General features: G+C 40.5%; 1 protein-coding gene and 1 non-coding gene across 3 annotated transcripts; both read right to left on the reverse strand.

Moving 5' to 3' along the window:
* Positions 1-7050: 7050 nt before the first annotated feature.
* Positions 7051-23461, reverse strand: Atp1b4 (ATPase Na+/K+ transporting family member beta 4). 2 transcript variants are annotated; one of them, XM_015498511.2, is made up of 8 exons: positions 23242-23461; positions 19046-19310; positions 15299-15427; positions 14935-15039; positions 11590-11786; positions 10761-10817; positions 8385-8480; positions 7051-7682 (listed from the first exon to the last, which is right to left on the reverse strand). In XM_015498511.2, the coding sequence occupies exons 1-8, from the start codon at positions 23302-23304 to the stop codon at positions 7521-7523; spliced, it is 1074 nt and encodes a 357-aa protein (XP_015353997.1). In that variant the 5' UTR covers positions 23305-23461; the 3' UTR covers positions 7051-7520. The 2 variants fall into 2 exon arrangements, with proteins under 2 accessions (XP_015353997.1, XP_015353998.1); XM_015498512.2 differs by having other exon boundaries at positions 19058-19310; positions 23242-23460.
* Trnat-ugu lies at positions 11255-11327 on the reverse strand. Its single transcript has one exon. It is a non-coding gene; the product is annotated as a tRNA-Thr (tRNA).
* Positions 23462-25456: the final 1995 nt, after the last annotated feature.

Genomic DNA, 25456 nt, shown 5'->3' on the forward strand with positions numbered 1-25456 from the left:
TGAAGATATTTTTATCTGGGCTCTCTGTTACTTGCAGCCAAAAGAATTCTAAATTGATCCATTGTCAAAGACATAACCAATTATTACCATGTTGGATATATTCAGGTAATACAAAAGTGGGTCAATAGAAAGAAATCTATTAATGTAATTCATAACAAAAAATGAGTTAGAGAATATCATAGGGTCATATTAATAACATATATAATAGCTTTCATAAAATTTAACACATACTCCATTATGGTTTGGATATGAGTGTCCCCCCAAAAGCTCATGTGTGAGACAATATAGGAATGTTCAGAGGTGAAGTGATTAGATTAATGAGCATTGTAATCTAAACAGTGGATTGATGTATTTGATGGATTAATAATTTGAATGAACTACTGTACTGGGTGGTAACTGTAGGCAGGTAGGGTGTGGCTGGAGGAAGTAGGTTACTGGGGACATGCCTTTGGGGTTTATATTTTGTCCCTGGTGCCTTTCTGTCTCTCTGCTTTCTGGCTTCCATGAGCTGACAGCTTTCCTTTGCCACACCCTTGCTGTGATGTTTTGCCTCGCCTCAGGCCCAAGGCCATAGCACTGGGACCATGGACTGAGACCTCTGAAATCATAAGCTGAAATAAACTCTTCCTACTCTAAGTTGTTCTTGTGAGGTATTTTGGTCACAGTGATGAAAAGTTGACTAACACTGCTCCTAATAGAAACACAAGGTAAAAGAGGAGTAGAAAGTACCCACATAATAAGAATTATAATGCAGGCTAGGGATGTGGCTCAAGCGGTAGCACGCTCGCCTGGCATGCATGTGGCCCGGGTTCGACCCTCAGCACCACATACAAACAAAGATGTTGTATCTGCCGAAATCTAAAAAATAAATATTAAAAAAATTCTCTCTCTCTCTCTCTTTTAAAAAAAAGAATTATAATGAATTCTGCTGTCATATATAAATGAAAAAATTAATAAAAAATTTATTTATTGATCACTTACAATGCATCCTGTATGGTATTCAGATCAATAAAGTTATGTCATTAAAAATCTCTTATTCAAAATTTTAAAAAAAGAAAAAAAATAGAAAGTACCCACCTAAGGTGATGGATATACATGAATCAAAACATCACATTGAGACTGAGGCTGTGGCTCAGTGGTAGAGTGCTTGCCTAGCATGTGTGAGGCACTGGGTTCGATTCTCAGCACCACATATAAGAAAATGAATAAAATAAAGGTCTATACATCTAAAAAAACTTTAAAAAACATCACATTGTAACTCTTATATGTGTACAAATTTTATGTCAATCAAAAAGGTAAATTTAATTTTTTAAAAGTCAAACAAAAAGCAAATATTTTGAAGAGTAAAACACTAAAAAATGTTTTCAAGATAATCAGGAATGACATTATATTCTTTGAAATTCCAATAAATACAATATAAAAGAAAATGATATAGCATAATAAATACTCAAAAAAGAGTTATTATTTTTTCTCATGTGAAAATGCAATGACAGTAATAAATATTTATATAATTAATAGAATTGTCAAGATTGCAGGCTATAAGATTAAACAAAAGAAATTTCCTCTAGGGCTGGGGATGTGGCTCAAGCGGTAGCAAGCTCACCTGGCATGCGTGCAGCCGGGGTTCGATCCTCAGCACCACAAACAAAGATGTTGTGTCCACCGAGAACTAAAAAATAAATATTAAAAATTCTCTCTCTCTCTAAAAAAAAGAAATTTCCTCTATTACTAGCTGAGGAGAAATAGATATGGGGAAAATATTTCATTCACCATGATGATTAAATTATAAAATACTTTATGTGGTAGGTTTGTAATGGGTAAACTTCTTTAGGTTCAGCTACATTCCCATTTCCTTTATGTTTCCAATTAGGGTGAGAGATTATTGTGGGAGAATTGGAGGACAGAAGGAAAGCAGTGGCCATTTTCAAGAACATGACAAGAAAGTAGTCTTGGATGGAGCTCTCTTTGTTGTAGAAGGATGACAGAATGAGGCTCTCATCTACTTCCCTTGCTTCTGTGAGGCATGGAACTATCCATCTTGGCTTTTTTAGTTTATAGCTACAGGCTATCACACCACTCAGTCGCAGTGTAGAATTGGCTCTCAGAAACAGAGTGACCTACCAGTCATGTCATCTGTCATCTGACTCCAATGGTTCAAGGTCCTCCTGGGGAATAAAGATGTGGGGAGCTAACACTATGCTTATATTACTTATGCTGTCTATGTAAGTAATAAACTTACTTGGGTATGTTGTCGCCTTACTGGCCAAATCTCTGACAGAGTAGCCAGCCAACCTAGCAGCTGCTTCTGCTAGAGACTGACCTCCGGAGAATTCCTCCCATGTTTCCATTGTATAACTGCAACTCCACCTCCTTCTGACAGTGAGATCAAGTGACCAAGTTAAGATGGTGACTTTTCTTGCCTCCTGGTCCTTGGACACAAAGAGATCAAAAGGTCCAGGTGGCAGCCACAGATTATAGTTCATATGAATCTTGCTCCATTGGTTAGAGCAATGGTTCTCAACATGGGACAGTTTAGTCCCATAAGAAACATTTGGTAATATCTGGTTCAGTAGATGGTTCTAGCATGGTACCAGGCTGCCATGAGTCTGCTCACAGAGCCTCCACTTGATGACTGTGGTAGTTATCTCCAATTTAACTCTCCAGACACCCTCTACCCTTTTCCATCCTGCTTTCTTACTTAGGAGGCTGACCTATATGAACCACATCAATAGGCTTCTTTGCCTTCTGGGTTTTGGCTAGATTTGGCCAAGGAAAATTACCAGCAGGAGAGCAGAAGGAAAGAGGAAAATTAAGTTGCAGTATTTATTCTTCTGTTTTTTTCTGTATTTATTCCTTTCCTACAAGATCACTTTGGGTTAGCTTAGCATTTCAATAAGGTCACCACTCTTCCCAAGGCAGCCACCTGTACATGAGTCACTCCTTCTAGGTTCTGGTAACTATTTCTAGTTTCTGTAACTTAGGGTCCAGGGATGGTAAGAGCTCCTACTGCCCTGCATTTCTGTACTACTTGTGGTTCCCTACATCTATGCTTTTATAGATAATCCCTTGTAAATGAACCCTCTTCCAATTATGATCAAGTGTGCTGTTTCTTGTTGGGACCCTGACTGATGTTATGAACACCTAGAAGCCTGCAAGGAAGAACATTCTGGAGAGTAACCTGCCAGATTGAGAGCCCATTATATATCCTTCTTTTTTAAAAAGTATTTGTTTTTTAGTTGTAGTTGGCCACAATATCTTTATTTATTTTTTTTGTGGTATTGGAGATTGAACCCAGTGCCTCACACATGCTAGGCGAGTGCTCTACCACTGAGCCACAACCCCAGCCCCTATATATCCTTCTTAAACATTTTGAATTTCCCTATCAACCTTCTAGCCTGCAACTAAAAGAACTTTGTGAGAAGTAGTTTTTCAATTCCTTTTTTCTTCCCTTTTGCTTCCATCCATCCTATCTATTCTCACCTCCCCCCACACACACAAGAACCCAAGTCTCTATTTTCTACTTGAATAAAGCACAGTATGAATCACACTTTTGTAAGATTTGGTTAAATTGTTTTATTATGTATGAATATTTTAAGGGGAAGTTAGTAAAGAAAATGACTCTAATGAATAACCTATATGGGAGAAATATATTGGGATCACTGGAACCTCCCAAATCAAACCATAACATCCTAGTAGATCTTAGGCCAGGGTAGCTTCCAAGGAAAGAAGGGATTCTTGCTGCAGCTTTGGAGTTGAATAAGGGAAATATTTGTTTTATTATTATTATTTGGTACTATGGATTGAACCAGAGGTGCTTAGGCACTGAGCTATATCCCCAGCCCTTTTTATTTTTTATTATTTTTTAAATTTTGAGGCAGAGTCTCACTAAGTTAAGTTGCCAAGGCTGGCCTTGAATTTGCAATCTTTCTGCTTCAGGATCTTGAGTTCTGGGATTTCAGGCAGGTGCCACAACACCTCGACTAGAAATATTTGTTTTTAATTGCAGTTGCCACTAGAGATTGGCTTTGGGAGACAGTTTGTGGCTGGATTTGCCCTGAAGTCTCTTAGCCAGGCTTTAATGAAACACTTGCAGTTTCTCTTTGGTTCCATTCCTCCATCTCACAGTTCTTCTTAGTGTTCATCTACTACACAAACAAACAGAACAATTGGTGTCTGGACTCAACCTTGATGAGGAAAGGAAGCCTGCTCTGATGAAGCAATCTTCCGAGAAACTGTAGCATAGAGACCGCAAAAGGAAAAATGCCCAGAAATGAAACAGCTTTCAGTTTTACCCTTCTGTGGGTGAAACCCCAAGAGTCAATAAAGAGTTGGGATGAGGGAACCAAACAGTCTTCAACTAATAGGTTGTCAATTGTCAAGTTTTCCATCCACACAGCTGCCCAATATTCCTGTGGGAAAATCAGTGATCCAGTGTAGAAAGAGGAAATCATACATTTCTTTTTTTAAGTCAATTTATTGTTGTCAACAACTCCCCAAGACAATATAAATGTTTTCTACATGAAGATCCCAGCAAATAGATGCCTAAGAAAGATTACTTTAGGATAATGATTTCTGAGGGGTGGAGAGTGAAAAATCATAACCAAAGTTCAGCATGGACAAAAACATGAAGGCATTTGAAAATAGTATTTCTCATTGATGATCAAGTAAAACCAAGTACCTTGCAAGAGATGGTATACAAATCAAATTCTGATACAGTGCAATATGGGAGTCTATTTAAATTAATTAACTAGAAGTTTATTGAACAGTTAGAATCTAACATTAATGAATATATTCATTAATCCAGTTCTGTATAAAAAAGCAAATTTTCATGTCCTAGCTGACAAACTATCTTAGTACTCAATTACTTTTAAATTGTGGACATGATTGAATTCATTGAATGAGAAATACTATATGGTAAAAGATTCATAATTCCTTGTCTAATAGTCAACATATTTAACAGGATAATGTATTATGTATAAAATATAGCACCAGAAGTTGAATTCCCATGAAATGTCAACTATTTTAACTCAAATTTGACATATGTTTCAAAATGCTTAGGATATCATTCATTGATTTTTAAAAAAAGATGGTACTTCCTGGTAAGCAGCAGCTCAGAGTAGAAAGAGCACTGGACCTGGAGTCAGATGCAATGCAAGTTGTTCACTCTAAATGCTCTCTAATATTCTTTCCAGATTTAATGTTCTATTTTCTTTTATTACTGAATCTTGAGTTCCATTGAGATACTTTTTAAATGGTGTTAAGTTGTTGTGTTTTACCTTTTATTCTTATTTTTAAAGGTAAACTTTGAACATTGAATTTGTTATAGAAATGGTTTGAGAGGAGATAGTTTCCTGGTTTTGGGTTTTTTTTTTCCTCCATATATCTGTTGTTGTGTATGTCTTCTATCACTTGTTAATAGCGGTCAGTCCTCCTCTACTCTGTTAATAAAACTTGGAAAGTGTCTGGGAAGGAGATTCTGAAGAGCAATAGCAGTCCTTTCTGCCACAAAGCCAAGAGAAATCACTATGTTAGGGATGAAATTGGTGTAGTATGTTTACATAACTGGCTCAAATTCCCAAGATTAAATAGCTTAGGATTTCTTAAGTGAGTTCACTTAGCCAAATGTTGTTTTTGTTCTCAGCTTTCCTTCTCTCCAACTTTACATGTGTTTGTATCTCCACATCAATGTCTGACCAAGAGAAACCATAAACCTAAAATGTCCAAAACTGATCTCAACAACTTCCTCTCTAAACCTGCTTCTCTCTTATACCCAGTCTTGATCAACAACATCACCGTCTCACTGGTTTTAGCCAAGCTCAGAAACTTGGGGTCATTTTTTGTTCCTTCTCCCCATTCCCTGAATGGGTCCTGCTCCAATCTACCCTTCATGTTGTGATTACCCAAGTGCTCTTCCTAAATTGCAAATGTGATCATGGAGCTTTCCTGATAAAAATGCTTTAAAGACTATTTTACACCTACTGAATAATATTCAAAGTCTCTGAACACCTCTCTAGCTCAATCTCCTGTCACTCCCTGCCATTTCCTTCTGATCTCTTTATAGTCCAATTTACAGTGACAAAAAAACATGAGATGGTTTTTTCACGATTGTGGCTTTGCATGTGAAACTTCCTTCTACTTCTCACCTGAAGATAGTTCTTTTTCCTCATGTTCCCCATAACATTTCCACATACTCATTTTATAACTCTTGTTACACTGTCTCATAATTCATTTTCTACTTGCTTGTCTTCACTACCAGACTGCCAGTTCCCTGTTTTGGGAGAAAGTAAACATTGTAGAGGAGATTCACATGCTGGATGCTTCTAAGTGGCATTTAAGTTTGCTTTGGACCCTGAGACACTAATGATATTTTCCCCTGCCTTCTCTCTTTGTCCCAGCTCTCCCCCTGGTGGAGGTGTTAAGCAGCAATGGAATGGTTACATGGCCAAAGATAAGACAAGGGAATTGGCTCATCCACAACATGGATGAACATCTGCCTCATGTCATTTTAAAAGTAAACCTAAAACTGGCTAATGAGCCTTGGCTTCAGGGTGGCCTGACAGGATCTTTCTGTCTTGCCATGTATGTCAATTCCCAGAGCTGATTTCAATTTCCAGGGCTGTAGTTGGGAATCAACAAACCCATCCTTGGTGGTCTCAAAGAATATCTTACTACTGTCAAGTAAATAGCCCAAGAAGAATTAGTTGATGGAGATATTCCATGTTTTCTCCTCTGCCTGGAGCTCAGCCAAACATATTTTCAGGAATGTATGCCTTTGGACAATTATACCATAGAGCATGGAATCAACCACCAATTGCATCCATATGCTAAGTGTTCTCCCCAATTGCAGTGGGTCCCACCTCCCCCCAAAAAAAAGTCCCACAAAAGGTCTTCTCAATCCCAGAACAATATCCAGTTATTACTGCTTTCTATCCCAGTTGAAGATAACCTAGTTTTGAATCAGTATTTAGTTGCCTGTGAGAGTCAGTTTCTCAAGCACCCCTGGATACAGAGTTCTATAGATATAGTGGCCCTAGGTGTAATCTGGGTTGGTCTAAGTGGTGATTCCCAAGGTAAAACTTTGCCAGGCATATAAAAAAGAGAGGGAATTAGATTATCAGCCTGGTGGGGGTGGAATCTCACCTTTAAAACCAAATGAATTTTGGGAAACATGATGAATTTTTAAGCATTGTAGACATTCTCCTGAACATGGCTACTAGGAATTTATCAGATACTATGTTTACACTACAGTGAGGTTTCTAACAGCAAGAATGAGTTTTGTATTAGGTGGAGGGAAAGCAAATTAATATGCTCTATTTGTCATCAGGAGAGACTACCTTTAAAAAATCAAACAGCTCCCACAATATCACTTCATACATATATCAAAGGTAAGGAAAGATGACCTGCTATCTTAGGCATCCATCTGGCTGTGTCCTAACTGAAGAATAAGAATTCAGGTGCTACCAGGAATAGCATGAAATAAAACAGGAATAGAACTGGTGGGAGTGGCCCCCCTGGAGTTCTTAGGTTTCTATGTTCAAGGTAAAGATTACCCTACCCACAAAGCGATCATTGATGACATCATTTATGATGCCTTTGCCCTTCAGTTGGCACTGTACAGGCACCTCTTGGTTCTTCACCACGTCTGTAAAGTGCATTGCTACCAGTGGGGAGGTGTAGTTAACCTGTAAGGGAAAGAACAATTAATTTTAAGTGGGGGGAGTTAGTAGAAGGGGAATGATCAGATATTCAGTACAGGATGGGTACTGAGTAAATCTCATGATGCCAAGTCACAAATGGCTACAACTGACATGCTTTCCCTGCCTTAGGAAAGTGTGGGGAAATTACACATTTCTCTCATAAGTCACTGTCAGGTGTCTGATTGTCCTCTGGGGAAAACCAATTCTTGACTCGAATGATTTGATTTTCTGGGTATCAGACCATGAATCAGACCATAACTAATATCTATCAAGTCCCTGTGCTGGAGATGAAGCCATCTCTGCCCCAAGGCTTCAAATGGGAGAAACAAAGAAGTGTGGTTATTTGGGCATGATTAAGCACAATGGTGTCTTAATTTGTCTGCTCCTGGCTCTGTCACTAATTAACTGTGTAACCTTAGGCAAGTCACTTCTTCTCTCTGAACCCCAATTTTCCCATCTGAAATCTGAAGTGGTTACACTACACAATATATGAGTTTTTTTTTCAGATATGGAATGTTATGTATTTGTGATATGAACTTGTAGAGGGAGTTCCTGGTTATGGACCTCAGCTATTCACCAGTCTGTTACTACCTGTTGCTCCCTAATTCTAATAAATCCCAGACAGCTCTTCCTTTGTATCTGAGCCCTTTTTGACCGCAAAGAAGGAAAGGGATACAGCTTACTTACGTGAGTCAGTTTGCCGTAGTAAGGGTAGTAGCGAAGGTCAAAAGAAGCCGACTCTGGGTAGTAATTGATGGATCTGATGTCATTTTCATCACCTCTCTGTAAGCAAAAGCAGGTATACATGGGATGCTAGATTATAAAGTGGGTTGGAGTCTGGGCTAAAGGGATTTATGTCCCAGGTGAAATTACTGTGTGACCCATAATCAAGTGTCCCAGAAAGATTGCAAAAGAATGGGGCAGAGGTCTCTCCTGACCTATCCACAGAGGACCATTTCCAGAGAATGGCTTCCCTTGGCTTTTCAAGTTCAAAGAATATTGAACAGAAGGCCTGGGATGAGGAGGCTGAAGGCACTCCATGTGGCTCTGTTCTGGCTTTTAGAGGACTCAGACAAAAAAGCTTCAAAGGCTCTTAGTACCTGATGCTGCTCTGGAAAGAAAGTCTACCACTCTATCTCTTCTCTAAAGAGTCACACTGGGCTTGGCAACCAGTCTTGACTTTGGAGCTGAGGAAGTTATAAATTGGAACACATTTATTAAATCTTACTCCACAACTTGTACATTGCAAGCTTGGTTCTATGATTCTTGGTTCTTGGAGTCAGATCAGAGAACACAGCAACCCAATGCATAGGCACACAGCCTTCATTTGGCTTATCTAACCTTATGTCTCTGATCACATTCTCTGTAGTGCTTAATTACAGGAGGTAGAATCAGGAGGATGGAAGTGAGAGAGAAGTAGGTAATGGAAATAATTAAACAGGGCTACTCTTATCATAACATGTCAGGTAGGGGGCTGCCCATCTGCCTATACATTAGGCTTACCCTAAATAGCAGAGGTCTGGGGGATAATATGAACAAATAGCGCATCACTACTAGTGAATTACTCACTAGGGTCATGTGATTACTTCTTCCAGCATACTATAATTATCCTTGGTATAAACTGAGGTCTTCATAATTTATTCTAGTCATTACTTCATCCTGCTCGATTTCCACAAGTGGATGTGGGTTTGACCAGTATTGATTGTTATAGAATGTATAGAGACTCTTAATATTTCTTTTTTAAAAAATATAGTTCTTAGCAAGGTTTGATGTAAGCTAAAAACAAATGAACAACTTCCATTTGGGAATTTGGTTCAATTAATAAGCTGGTTTAAGGGCTGGAGTTTATCTCAGTGGAAAGCACTTGCTTAGTGTGCTCAAGGCCCTGGGCTCCATCTTCAGCACAGAAAAAAAGAATGCTAATTTAAGTCTGCATTGGTGTTTATGATTTACTTATAAATTCTTCTAAAAGCAGTAAAATTTATTTTTCATGAATGGCCTGTGGAATCAATTCCACTAGTTGGTAGTAACACCTCACATGTGTAACTATTTACACGCAAGTGCATACATTTGAACAGAATGAATGTCCTTCCTACTTTGTTCACCAGGCAAATACTGCCTGACCTTTCGAAGCTCATCTTCAGCAATACCACCTCCCACCTGGAACTGACCTTCCTCTCTTATACGTCCCTACTGTACTTTTCATTGTACCTGTGATACTTCATTGTCTGGATTTCAGTACCCAAAACCCAGTGAAATACCGAATTTGGCAATCAATACATGCTTGCCAAATGTGGGATACTGGCTGGATAAATACTGTCTTTTGCTGTTTTCTCACCTGCCACCATGAAGAGTGGAGTTTTGAGTTTTACTTCTAGTACTGAGAATGGGATTACCTGGCCACTCACATTTGCAAGACAACTATCCAAGGCTGGGAGAGCAGTTGATGTCACTTTACAGGAGGGAGCTACTGCCAGTTTAAGAAGCAAATCCAAGATCTAGGGCTTTTTCTTACAAAGGAGCTAATTGGTGCAGATGAGATAGGAGTTAATGGTCCAGTTAATTAGCATATTAATGAAGTTCTGTTTATACTTCCCTTGTAGTCATTTATTATTGCAACACCCAGTGCCACTGGTCATTGCTGCAAAATGTGAAATTCAGTTTTAAAATCAGGGACTAATGACTCTAATGAAAGCTGTTTGTTTAGTTCAAAGAAACAAGTAATTAGAGCTAAAAGCAAAAGTGTAAACAGAATTCCAATTAATGACTTGGCACATTATTGTTCCCTGCTGTGGCTCTTAGCTGAGGTTCAGTCTTTGGCTTTCACAGGTATAAATCATGACACACCGACTCTCTCTTACACACACATATGCACTGCACACACATGCTTTGAATGCTTTCCAGAAAAAGGAAGACCTGAAGGCACTAAGAAAGGTATAGTTATGAAAAATATGAACACTTTCCCTAACATGCACTATCCCTGTGTAAGTGCATGGAAGGGCTCAACTACTTTTTTGGATGAAATAGATGTGCTAACAATGCTTACTCAAAAGGACACTTTACCTGAACCTTGCAGGAAACTTTCACAGGATCTCCAAGCTCAGGACGAAAGCCTACAATCTAGCAAAATCAAACAAACAAAAACAAACAACAACAGAAAATAGTAGTTTTTAAAAAACAGATTTAACAGTAAAAAATGAGGCTTTTCTAAACTCCCATTGAGTCATCTTTCCTCTGGCATAAACTACATCTACTTTGCCCCTTCAGATATGTCATGAATAGTGGAAAAGGCTAAACATCTTCAGAGTGGATCAGCCCAGCTGATTCCATGTTGTATTTGTGCCTGAGGGAAAATTGCAGATAACCATAAAGATGTAAAGAACTTTCTGGTTCCAAAAGGAGTGTGCTGGGTAAGGTTCTGCCACATCTAGGGTATGACAAGAGAACGGGAAAATGCATTTTTTTTCAATGATACAAGAACCATCCCTGCCTCACCCCCATTTCAATCCTCTGTTCCAAACATCTCAGGACTCTATTCTTTTTTAATTTTGTTTTTTTGGTAGTGCTGGGGATTGAACCCAGGGCCTTGTGCATACAAGGCAAGCACTCTACCAACTGAGCTACAACCCCAGCCCCCCAAAGGACTCTATTCTTGACAGACGCCATCAATGGGGCAGGTTTAGGGGTGGGTTTGAGATGTGGCAATAGGAACTGTTCAGGGAGAGAAAGGAACTGATAGCTTCGACTGTTTGGTTGCATTTCTGATGCTGTTGATAAGAATGGCCAGACTTGCAGTGCTTAAGTAAAGACCAGAGCCCAAAACAAATAGTGTTCAGAGCCCTTCTACACAGCTCATTCACTTATCAACATGATATATGAGGGGTTAATATACCCGGTTCATCTTTAGGAGGATGCAAGGCTGTCCAGTAGAATATCCAAAAGTAGGGTCCTCCAGACCAGAGCAGTTCTTTAGGAAGGAGCGCTTAAATTGGCAGGCCTTCTTGTCCTCATCCTCATCGCCATCTTGAATGAAGTACTGCCCTGGAGGACAATCTACATTCATTTCCTCTTGAAGACTGTCATTATAACCTAAAGCACATGTGGGTGGCAAAGGGTCGAGTTAAGACAAGTGCTACAAGGAAAGGCCATGCTTTTAGTCCTCTCTCCCTAATTTCTTTTCTCTACCTTGCTTATCCCCCTGTGAAAACCCAAGTCTACTGTAATTCTTCTGACCTGCCATGAGCTGCCCAAAGGTCTTCATCAGTAATATCCCTGGGCGGGTGGGGTGTGTGGCTTCCTGGCTGGTCACTTCAGCCCACTTGATTGCCTGCTCCCTTTGTTTCTCATTTGCTCAGAATTTCTGGATATCTATCTCAGGGTCGCATGTTGGCCACATGATAACTTTTCTCTATTTCTTTCCATATATTGTAAACTTGAAGGGGTAGCTTCTCTACTTCTGGGAGAAGAATGGGTATATAGTTGGTAGATTTTGGAAGACGGACTGAGTTGTGAAAAGGCATGGCACATACAAGGAGGCTAAGTTCCTAGGTTAAATTTCCTTAAGTTCAGTTTAGGAAATGTCTCCTTTCGAGGTCAATGAGAGGTACCTGATATAAGAGAGTGAGAATTATGTGTTGTGGAACAGAAGGAACATGAAAGAAGAGGAAGAGAAGGAGGAGGAGAAGGAGGAGAAGAAAATAAATCAGCTTCTCTTTTTTAACAGTGGGAAGGTAGCACTGCAAAATAAGAGCTTAGGTTGAAGATAGAAACCAGTGACAACCATAGGGTCTCCACTGAGAAGGTGAAGGGGTGAGATCTTGTCTCCTGAGACCCGAGACACCTAGGTTAGTGTCCCTTTGCATTGGATGGAATGTAATAGGTGTCCAAGAAATACACATAAGGGAAGAGAGCTATGTGTTCACTCTTTCAACTACCAGATACTAGGAAAATAGGCTTTGCAAATCACTGCATTATTTCCAATTTGGTTCTAACTGATGGAACCCAGTTAATCCTGTTAGATGTAGCCCCCATGTATTCATGTTCAAAGTAGCACAGTTTTTCAAAGGAGATTGTGCAGTTATGAGCCACCAGAGGCAAAACTCAAAATGAAATGCTGGATCCATATCTAGACAGGTTGTGACTTGGGTTTGATATTACTGAGAGACAACTGGGAATTTTAAATCTGTTCCAATTATGGCTATGCCTTTATTTTTCTCTGACAATGCTACATTAAATTCAAGTCTTTGTTTTTCTCTCTCTCTCTTTTTTTAGGAACAGGAGCTATGCTCAAATAATAACTTTCTAAATAGAAACTGCAATCATGTGCTCATTGTTTCTCTTGAGGTAGTTCCATTAAAAATAATGTGACATGGGCATGACCCTTATTGCAAAATCCCAGTCCTCATGAGAATGAAACTGATACTCTGGGATGTCTATTTCAGAGATGTGTTCCTTTTTAGCAGGACATATTATCTACTCTTAGGAACAAAACCCCCAATACTTATCCTAACATTCCCTGCCTCCATCATCAGGTCACAATTGGTATTTTTCCATTTACTAGCTTCTCGTCAGCTAGTAAATGGGTTTCCTCAGCAGAGATTCTGGCGATATACATATTTGCAATACATATACATATTTGCAATCACAAGCATTTTGAAAGAAAAGAAGATATTGTGCTAGCTATGATGCCTAAAACATTTTTGTGGCTAAGAATGGAACTATATGGACTCAGAAAGAACCCAGCCCCCTTCATTCTATAGGTAAAGAACCTGAAGCTCAGTTTTACCCAAAATAACACCTGAGCATTATTGCTACAAAGGTAAGTTTCCAACTCCTGGTCAGATGGTAACAGCGTAGAGTTGTGAAAAACATACAGATCACCTGCAGATTCTGTTAAAATGCAGATTCTGATTCAGTAACTCTGTGGTGGGACCAGGCCTTTCTAAGAATCCCAAGCAATGCCCATGCTTCAGATCCCTGGAAAACCCTTTTGAGTAGCAAGGGCATCAAAACATGTTGGTTCAATCACTGGCTCTACTTCTAGGAGATTTTGATCGAGTTACTTCCCCTTTCTGAGTCTCAATGCACTCATTTGTAAAACAAGGACAATGGACTCTATTATGCAGGGTTAAAGTTGAATGACAAAATTCATTTATTTCAAATAACACTTCATGGTACATAAAATTGTTATCCTCCTAATTCAGTGTACATTCTTCTAGGCACCCTCACCCCCCACTTTAGCCAGACCAGATCAATCAAACCCGTTTGACGCACTTTTTTTCTATGAAGATTGGGTGCAGCAACACAAACTCCACTGGGCTCCTCGGACAGTTGGGTAAATACAGAACCTGGGTTCTCTGGATTTAACTTTAACCAAGCTGCTACAACCTCAACTTTTACCATGTGTTGGGACTCCCACAAAGCCATTATTTTGTCCCTGAAATTGTGTCTGATAACATAGAGATAGGCATCTTCAAATATTTGAGATCAAAATACTGGAGTGATGCCACCCAGAGATTATTCCTCTGACTCCTTTTTGGAATGCTGCTAAAGACACTTGTTTTCTCCCTTCTAGACAGCCCATCTCCAATAAACGAATTCTCTTACCATTAGAAAGCATAGGAGGCAGGAATTCTCCAGCTCTAAAGAACATTTTCCTTTACTCCTCACTATCTCCCTCCAGATTTTTTTTTTCAGTGCTTGGGACGAAACCCAGGGCCTCACACATGCTAGGCAAGCACTGTACCACTGAGCTACACCCCAGTCATTTTAATTTTTTTTTTTTTTGAGACAGGGTCTCACTAAATTGCTGAGGCTGACCTCAAACTTGTGGTCATCCCGCCTCAGCCTCATGAGTTGCTGGGATTACAGGCATGTGCCACCATGCCCAACTCTGAGTCACCTTTTATAAGTGATCACTACTAACCACCTGGATATGCTTAGGACTTAACTAGGTTCTGTGTAGTGTTCATGAACATAAAGCATATTTTCTGCCTCAAAGAGCTTATTGTCTAGCTGCGGAGTTGACCTGTGTGCTCTCAAGGCAACATATATCATAAACTAGAGCAGTTTCAATAGTATGAAGGGTGCTGAGGGGGAATGTAAAGTAAGGAAAGACCATGATAGACTGGGGTTGGTTAGTAAGCCTGGAATTTCTGGGTTAGGTGAATTTTGAATTATGAATTCCCACTCATCATCTTTCAAGAGAGTTTTCTGTTATTCAGAGGAGTTTACTTACCCTGAAGAAAGCCATTTAGGCTAATCACATAATGCTGCCAAGTGTCAGGTTCAGAAACGTTGAAGTTGAAGTTAAGGCTATGGGCGAAGGGTCTGATCATAACTCCTGGCAATGAAAACAGGTCTTGGATATATTAACCCATTCTTGGATAATTTTTTTGTGTTGATTCCCATGAAACCATTTCCCCCCAGGCAATCAAAATGAAAAGGACCATAATTTGCCAAGTACCATTTTACTTTTACTCTTAATAATTGAATCTCTAAGTCATTACCGGGAAGAACCAAAGTTAATTGAGGCTGAACATGCTGTGCAAGCGGATTTCTGTCCAGCGAGTCCTGACAACAGGGCATTTGGGCACACTCACCAGGAGGCTTCATCCGCTCAGTGAAGGTTGGCATGTAAGGAGTGATGGTCAAAAATAGTGTATACATGCAGAGGGTGATCACAGCAGCCAGGGAGGCATAGAAGAAGAAGTAAATGACTAAAACCAGGCCTGCAGAGCAATTAAAAATGACAGTGGTCAGTGCTCACCAACAAGCCTTGCCTCCCCACTTTGAACTCATGATCCAGAACCAACCCAAACATGAGATGGCTTTTTTTTTAATTCCCCAGATTCTGTATGTCCTTGCTTATTCAGATTTTACCAATCTGGAACTGGTGAGGATTTTCCCAGGAGTCCGACTGCAGTTTACCTTCATAGTGTCTCCGGATGGAAGGGCTTGCTGGGCACATGATGACCATAAACAAGATTACAGGGAGTGGAGTTTAAAGTACTGCAGAGGGCAAATTGCTTGAGAGTCCTCTGGGCAATAGCTGATGTCCTAAGTACAAATCATTCTTCACTATTCATTAAAGCAGATGCCCTGAAGTGTCCTAGCAGCTTGGTTCCAGTGATTATATGTATTTGCAAGTGATGAAAACAGCATTTCCTTTCACAGCATTTCAAACTTTTGATTAATTTCCATTGGACTTGCCTCTAATCAAGGCAAAGTGAGGTTTTATACTAATTATTTCAAATCTTATTCATCTTTAGCAAAGTTTAAGTGGCTTTGCTTTTCAAAATTAAAAAAAAAGAAACTAACATAGGGTGGGGAATGGAAGAGGAGGAAACAGTATTTAATCACTGACACTTGCTGTCCGTGAGCTTGGGCAAATTATAGAACCTCTCTGTACCATTGTTCTCCACAGGTAAAATGAGGATAAGATTAGCACCTACTTTATCTCCTTATCTATATCCCTAACAATATCTGAAATTCAGCCTTTCTTACATCCTAACCTGACTATATCACTTTCCAGCTCTGTACTCTTGGATGTGCTGTTCTCACTTCTCTGGGCCTCAATTTCCTTATCTGGAAAATAAGGATAATAATAGCACTTAGTTCTTAGCATTAAATAATGCATATAAACAGTATAGTACAGAGCCTGACAGATACTAAGTGTTCTATAAATGGCAGTCATCATTATGATAGGCCCAACTGAATCATGAACCATAAACTAGAACAAACCACATAACTTTGCTATACTCCAAACTGAATTCAAATGTTAAGTTTTAGATGGAACCCTAAGCTAAATAAAATTAACTGCGAAAGAAAGAAAGAGGGGTGGGGTGGGGAGAAGAACCCTGAGTAATCAAACTAGAAATGGAAATGACCCTTTATGTTTTATAAAATGAACTAAAGCAGAACTGGAACATGAGCACATTGATTCAGTTGGAGTCCCTGGAGAAGAAACAACAGTGCCAGTGTGCCTGTGATACTTGGCTGTTGCCCACAGGCTACCCTAATGGGATGTACCCTGTGCTTCCTCCTCCATTCCTCCACCCCCATCCCCATTTTGGGAATGAATCAACAGCAGGAGCCATCTCAGAAGAGCCCATCTGGTCCTGAGTCCCCTTCAGGGACTTGTTCATTGTTGCAATTCATGAAAATAGTATGATATTCTGGCAAGAGAATGAATTCTGGTGTTTGAATCCCAGCACTGCCACTTGGTTACTATATGACTTTAGATACGTTACTTACCCTCTCTAAGCCTCAGTTTCTGCATCTGTAAAATGGGGATAATAATATTACTACCTCATATGATTCTTGTCAGAATCCAATAAATAACATATAGGTCCTAAGAATACAGGTTGCCCAGCTATCAAAGGAAAAACCCAGAGTATATTAATAGGCTGGGTGAATATGTTAAACATGCTGATGTCCAGGCTGGAACAGGGTTAGTAAATGCTCAAGTGGACATCCAGCTCTCAGGAAAGAGGGCAGCGAGGCATGTGCTTTATAGTCTAAGCGTTAATATTACCGTTTGCCTTTGCCTACGAGTAGCTTAACAGAAGAAGCTGGATTTGCTGGGCTCCCCTTAGACCTGCTACCCTGGGGTCTGGCTAGGGCCCACTGTGCAGTGTCTCTACTGACTTATCTTCTCCAGGTACTTGAAACTTCCTCCCTCATCCCCACTTATTGTCTTGGGTTATCTTCCACAGGAACAATTTAGATCAACTCATCTGGTGAAGTTCCAGCAGCTGGCTGTTTAGGGGTTAAAGCATGGTTCCTCCTCCCAGAATCACACTTGCATTTCACACAGCCTGTTTTCCAGTCGTCTTTAGGCATAAGAGAAACAGCTGTGCCCCTTTGCAGCCCCAGTGAGTGTCCAGCATTTGTCTGCAGCTTCCAGAATGTTGGAATGTCTGTATAATGGTACATTTGTTCCAGTTGAGAGTTCGAGGGATGGGCAGGGGTGGAGCTGGGAACTGAGGAGGGGTGACGGGAGCTGGGTGTTGTTCAGAGCCCCACACCTGCTATTCCTAATTCCAGGAAGCAGGGCTGGCTGTTTTACCCTCACTACGCTGAATTAGCCACATTAAATACAAAAGAGAGAATTCTCAGTCACAGGGGCCTTTGGAAGGCATGGCCACCAACCTCAGCAAGGTAGACCCTTGGCATAATAAGAGGACTCTTACTTCATTCATGGCGTCCTCTATTTTTTTTTTTCTCTTGTGGATTAACTGAGTTCTAAACCAGCAACTTCTCTGCTTCTGGGTTGTGTAGAGTGTAGCAAGTGTGAATTTTACTACAGGCAAAAATCTCCTGAGAAGAAGGTCCAGCAATAATAGTTTAAGTGAGTAGGACCCGATGAAGCAGTGCTGGGGAGGTTGTGAAGTAAAAATAGTGGGATCATGTGACAAAAAAGAAAAGCTAAGGAACAAGATCCTGCTGTTGAGCAAACAGCATGGAAGTTCAGCCCTAATCTTTGGTAATGATTCCGTTCAATCTAATTCCCCTGTGTCTACCATGGGAGAATAAAGCACTCCCAAGCTGAGGCCAGGGACAGGCATCTTAGTTCTTCTTTTCTGACATTACGAGGTGAAGTGATAAGGCTTTATAAACCTTTGATCAGGCTGGGCGTAGTGGCACATGCCTGTAATCCCAGAGGCTTTGGAGGCTGAGGCAGGAGGATCGAAAGTTCAAAGCCAGCTTCAGCAACTTAGCGAGGTGCTAAGCCACTCAGCAAGACTCTGTCTCAAAATAAAATATAAAAAAGGGCTGGGGATGTGGCTCAGTGGTTAAGTGCCCCTGAGTTCAATCCCCAGTACCAATAAATAAATAAACCCTTGATCAGGTTAACAGAGACTTGGGTCATATCCTAGAAATAGGTCTTCTGCATAGTACTTTCAACTTTACAATTTTAACATCTTATTGGAGTAACATGCTGATCCTGTGAGAAAGACAAGGCAGGGATTGTTTGCTTCATTTGGCAGGTGGGGAGACTGAGGCTAAGAGAAGGTAAATGATGAGCCCAATGTCACATGGATAGAAAATGACAGGGCTGGGACTTTTTAAAAACCCTATGCTTTTTCAACTCATTTTCACTGTCTCTTTGCATTGCATATTAAGCCCAGTGGATTTCAGTTACACAATCAAGTTTGTTCATCTATTTGGAATTTGTTTTGCTGGATCTGTCCACAGTCCAGACATTTCCTTAGGTATCGTGCTTTTATGTGAAATGTTAAGAAAACTTTGCAAACAAGTCCATCCAGTGTATGGTAAAGAAGTCCTGGACACCACACCAAAAGCGAAGGACACCAGACTGGGGCATTGGGACAAATGGGACTTACTCCAACTCTGACCTGTTCGGGCCAGAGACATCCTTCTCTCCGGGTCCCACAGGTATTCATTCATGATCTGCAATTTCCGCCACCAGGCATTGCCTGTTGGCTGACCCTGACCCTCTTCCTCCTCCTTTTCCTCCTCCTCCTCCTCCTCTTTCTCTTCCTCTTCTTCCTCCTCCTCCAAATCAGGCACCATCATCACCCGAGCCTCTTCTTCTGCTTCTTCTTCTTCATCTGCTAAGTAGTTCTGATTCACTTCATCCTGATCATCCTGGAACAGAGACAAAACAAAATCTCCTTTTTGAACAAAATTTCCAATGGCACATCCCATCAGCCAAAAATAAGTGGGAATAACTCAATATTTGAAAACACTTCAAATTTCCACTTCCCCCAAAACATCCATTGTTACAAGAGGTAGATTTTCTTTCTGTTCTTTTGGAGGAAATATCCTTTCTATGACCCATATTGAGTAAGTATTCTTTCCATAGAGGTATAAGTTTTATTCTCAGCTTTAGGCATTTTGGTTCTTCCCCTAGGACATCTCTTGTCAATACTTTGTCTCGGGGCCTTGGCCTTCCGCTTAACTTTGACCTGTCAGGGAAGAGTTGAGTTCACAGTGGAGAATAGAGTAGTCTTAGACATTTATGTCTATGATGGCAAATTCTCAGTACTTGCCTGCTTTGTCCTAACACCCTGTACACTTTCAGCTGCTCAACCTCACCATCCCAAGTTGTTCCTAAAAATACCCTGGGACAGGCATCAAGAGAAGAAGCCAACTGCTATACCCCTCCTCAAACCTTGGACTGCCTTCCCAACAGAAACAAGAGATGGGGATTTATTTGCTACTTCTCTAACTACTGCTCTAGCTGGAACCCCTTCCTGCCTTAAGCTAGACAGACAAACAACCTGAGAGCTAGGGCCCCAACAGATAACTTTCCCAGTTCTACCCCTACCTCATAACCTAGGCAAAAAGCTGGGCACATAGGAAATGCTCAATATCTATTTGTTGATTGACTGATTGCAGCCATTAATTAAGATATGAAATTGTAATCTTCTCTAAGTGGTTCTAAGAAACTTTAAAAAATACAAAGAAAGGAAAAAGAAAAAACCAGACTTCACCAAGTGGTGTTTCAAATGCCTTCCAGCCACAGGCTGGAAGCTTGTATCTTTGCTCTTTGGGAGTTTGCCAAGGCTCACTGCAGCAGCAGAAAATGAGGCCACCCTCCCTTTCTCTCTGCTGTCCAAGTCTGAAGACTGGCAGGGACTGTGCACCTGTTGGGGTTGGATATGTCAAATGCTAGAGGCCAGGGGCTCCTTGCTGCCCCCTCCCTGCCTGATTCCTCAAAGGCCACTTAGAGGGCACTCAGCTAAAAATGCTGCCTTTGGTGAGGGAGTTCAGCAAATTGGATCATTCAAAATCAGCATAAGTGATAAAGAATGACAAGGCTCTACTCTCACCATTCAGTCTGCCCAGCACTATCTAGCTCTTGATTATAAGCACTCTTGAATTGCTCTGTAATTTGTTCAAATGTATAGCTCTATATCATACAGCATATCAAAACTGACAGGGACATCCAAGATTTGCTTGTCCATTTGAGGCCAAGAAAGGGGACAGGATCTGCCATTCCGCAAATTCATAACAGAGTAGACAGTCTCAGAACCTGTGTCTCAATACTCTGGACAATGATGTTTCTTTTCCATCACATTAAGCATAAGTGCCTAGAGGTTGCTTAGCAGATTTATGAAGAATGATAATGTCCTGGGTTCTGTGTTCCCAAGAGATTGTAGGCACTTATGACCAAGGATTTCTGATTGTAATATGAATTCACAGTATAAGGCTTAGGAAAATAAACTTCATCTGTCACTCAATGTTGAATGGATTAATAAATGGTCTTAAATCTCTTTCACTTGTATGTGAACCTATTACACATTTGACCTCCCGAACTACATTTTGAGCAGCTAGGGGGAGGGTTTATATTTTCTAACTTCTTGCTGTCCATTCACAGTGTGAAGCCCACAGCTATGTACCCAGTGAGTATTGATTAAATATCAATGATACCTGCCTGACTTAAGAGTCCTGATGTAGGACTCTGGGGAAGTACGCTCACAAAGCTTGTCACCTTAACCTCAGCAATCATGTGCACTAGAATGGGTAGTCATCATAGCCCCTAGAGAGTTTACTACACCTGAGAATCTTTGAGAATTTGAAATGTAATGTTTCATCATGGATGAATTTATATTCCCTTTATATTTTCAGAACAACCTGTTTTTCTTGTTGCTTACATCTGCCTTCCACCTCTAGTCTATAGAGGAGACAGCTGGCCATAGCCTCAACCTGATCTTATTTGTAGGTATGAGCTCTCATGATAATCCTATTAAAATGGCTTGTCATTAAAGTCTTACCCTCCTGGGAAGAATTAATCTTCTCAGAGCTTACACCACAGATCTTATACCACCTGAGCCTTACTTTAGGAACCTCAAATATCTTTTTGATATTGTACACATTGTATAAGAGGAGCCTTCCCCAAAAGTTCGTCATTAATTAAATCCTGTGTAAAAATGTACTTTCATGCAACTATTTAACAAAATTTGGTAAAGAATTATTTGGTTATGAGAATGTTTACCCACAACGTTCTGTTTTTTTTTTTTTTTTTTTTTTTCAGTTTCCTAAAGTGGCGCTATCCCCATGTGATAGAGTATGTGAGTGTGCTGGGGTTTGGTAGTGGGTGTGTGCTGAAGCCATCATGTTTCCCTAAAAGGGAAGTCTGAAGGACAGGGGGTGGCTCCATTTTGAGCAATCTAAATATATGAACATATAAACAAATATATAAACATGACCAAGGATATGACCCAAAGGATAAATTTGTGCCCTGCATTGAGTAACACCCTGTAAACACTTGAGTGGTTCATTAATTTAAAAAGAGAAATTAAGCATACAATTACATCAAATAATTTTTAAATCTGATCAAGTGTTATAAAGAGTAAGATCCTCTGATGTACTTAAAACCCAAGTAATTGAAATTATCCACAATTTTAGCAGCATTACATAAAAAAAGAAGCCAAATAAAGAATGGTTAGATATGTCCTATAGACCATGACTGCTCTGAGAGCTGGAAGGGACTTTGGGGATATCAAAAGAAAGATTCTATAAATTGTGGTTAGAAAGCAAATGGGGACCCTCAGTAGTTGATGTGGGGTTAGAAGAAGTCATGTCTTCTTCTTCTGGCTGTTGACAGTCTTCACTTAATTCCCTTGTTATATAAATGGTCATATCCAAATAAAGATGGATTATGTTTTGTTTCCTCCTGCAGCTCAGATCATAATCGTCTCTGAGGAAGACTTAACAATACCACCCCCCCCGCCAAATGGGGCGTAAATTAATGATTTAGACCAAAGTAAATGCAAAGAAACTTTTGGATAAAATAATGCACCCTGGAGATAAATGGTGAAACCAAAGGGGTGTGTGTGTGTGTGTGTGTGTGTGTGTGTGAAGCAGGGTGCAGTGGCAGACAAGGTGGTAAATGGGTAGTGGTGGATCAGGGGCTAGGGAGTGGAAAGAGTATGAGGTTAGAAATGAAGACACTCATTCTCACTTTGGTTCCTCCACTAACTTGCCAGTCACTCTGCCATGCTGAGCCCCAGCAGCCTCCTTTACATAATGATGGTGTTCTGGAGAAATGGTATCTAGGATTCCTCTCAGCTCCTATCAAGGATTCTATGATTTTAGTTATAGTTTGGAATCTCTGCTTTAGAAAAAGAGCAGCTGGGTTCTAAGAAGCTACCACCCAAAGGGACTGAGACAGCTGGGTAGGCAGTGCCTTTCATTTCCTCTTCTCCTTCTCTGCTCTCTTGGCTAAATTTTTTTTGCACTATCAGAATGAAATCTCCACTCTCAGACTCCAAAAGGTCTGTTCAAAATCTAGGCTCCTAAGAAAAAAACTTTAGAAAGCCCTGTTATTCTCTGGCATCTTCCCCTTCCCTTATCTTTGTTCTACAGGAAGAGGGGCTTCCTTCTTCCATTCAGCAATTTAGGGTGCCCTGGAGGGCTGAGACTCACTGCTCCTTCTAGAAACCCTGCCTTTCCTTAAACTTCACTGTTTCTGCACATTCCAAGGAGAGGCAGCCTTAATCCAAGACCTATACAGCCCCCAACCCACCCTGTTAAAAAGTGGCAGCAAAATATTCTGCTCCCTGGGACTCACAAGTCTGAAGCGATAACCGTAAGGAAAGGCCGGAGCCCTTCTGGACCGGAGTTGCCTTCTCATAGCTGTTCTGTGGGCAAAGACGCCGCGGAGGCAGCAAGTGGGTCAGAGATCTGGAGCTTCTGCTGGTACAGGAGACGCTGCTTGCTGGGGACACTTGGAGCCTGGTAAAAGTGAACCCTCCTGGCATGAGCCCTTCCCCAAAATAATCTAACATGCCCCTCTCTCATTGGTTGGCCCCTTCCCCGAATCAAAGGAAAGCCCTTATGGAAAAGCAAGCTCATCATTACAGGGAGGGGGAGATATTCTGGGTCACGAGGATGAGCAACTTACCCCCCCTTCGTGTGTCTTTCCACCCTTGCTCTTCTCCAGCTCCTGAGATATAATGGGCCCAATGGAAATCTTAAGTCATATTCTTCTCAATTGAGAGTTGGCTATCAGTGTGTGCAGCGGGTGGGGCATTGGGTGGGAGTTGGGGGGTGAGGGGAGATGGCCAAGAATAACTTGCTTTTTTCATAAGGCTGATCTCATGCAAAAGGATCTAGGGTGTCAGGAAAGATTCCCTTTGCTCTCTCCCTCCCCCTCCCCATACACACTCTAAACCACCTACAATATTCCTTATTTGTGTCAATTCAGGAGCTCCCTAAAATGTGGATTATGCCTTCTGCTTTTAGAAGCAAGGCTCCTGCTTTACCTCTTCCTTACCCAAAGAGGGTCTTAGACATAAAAAAGCCTTTTTCTAGACCACATGTCGGAGTGGCCCCATCAGTCACTGCCCCTCATACACACACCCCTTGGAATCCTGGCCAAATTTCTGTAGTGGTTGAGATCTATATTTATCCCTTAGCATCAGGGCAGGGAACAAGCCAGAACTTTGCAGTGTCAGTTTCCCAGACATATGTAACTACTGAAGCCAAGGTGGGATCCAACAAAAGAAAAATTAGTAGAAACAGCCAAGAACATTGTATAGCATTTTTGGTCTGTTTGGTCCATTCTGCTGGAGCCTGGGTGGCTAAAAGGCCTGGATGGAGTCTGTGATCCTTCATTCAAAATCACCCCCCATTATACTCAGGTGGCTGAGGATGTCACAGAAACTGAGATTCTGGACATATTCATAACCAAGAAAAATAGCACAATCACTTAAATTTAATAACTCTAAGTCTAGGCTATTCTGATGAAAATGGCTTCAATTGTGGTTATTTTTTTTTTAAAAAAAGAGCTTCATTTACTATAACATTAGTAATCAGGACTATTCCTTAACCAAGTCTCCTCAAACTCTTCTTTCAAGAGAAAGAAACCACATACAAAAGGAGAAATTCATTCCTCTCTTTGGATTTTAATAAAAGCAAAATATATTTTACAGGATATGAGCGCTATATGGTATGAGCTCTATCTTTTACACCTTTTCTACTCCAGTATTTTTGTGATTCCTGATGGCAAATATGAAAATTCTTTTTAAATATATTTTTATTAGTTATTGATAGACCTTTATTTATTTATTTGCTTATATGTGGTGCTGAGAATCGAACTCATTGCCTCACACATGCTAGGCAAGTGCTATACCGCTGAACCACAACCCCAGCCCCAAATATGAGAATTCTGAGGTCCTTGGAAGCCTCAAAATCAAACAAAGAACAAGTTAACTGGTCTTGTCTTACTAAGGCAGAAAAGAAAGCATGATCATGATAGTAACATTTTAAAAACCAAGAGTAGAGGGACTAATGGGGACTTGGAGTGACATGACTTCAGGTAACAAAATATCCCATTCTCCAGAATCTTTCATTCCCTAGCATTCTGGGCAATTGGTAGTTTGATAGATACTTAATATATTTGCAATGTATTTCTACTATAGTCCAGACGGCCTTCTGGAATGTCAGCTGTTGGGTGGGGTAAAATAACCAAATCCCATAGAGTGCCAAAAACAAAAATCTGTATGAGTTCATGCTCAAAAGGCTCTAATTAAAGGAGAACCCATTTCTGCCAATTTTGAAAAAAGGCAATATGCTTAGCAGTGCAGTGGAATGGAGCCAGAAATGGCCAATGGGGCAGCAAATGGAGCAGTGGCTACAAAAGCAAGAGAGGAAGGAGAAAAATGAAGCCTTGAATATGACAGCAGATTTAAAGACAAATTATCCAAGCCTCTAAAAGTACATGCCCATTCCTTGGGCACAAGTATTAGCTGCTTTTATAAGCACTTCGTCCTGGTTGCCTGCTC

This window comes from Marmota marmota, unplaced genomic scaffold, assembly GCF_001458135.2.
Source record: "Marmota marmota marmota unplaced genomic scaffold, marMar, whole genome shotgun sequence".
Classification (NCBI taxonomy): Eukaryota; Metazoa; Chordata; class Mammalia; order Rodentia; family Sciuridae; genus Marmota; species Marmota marmota.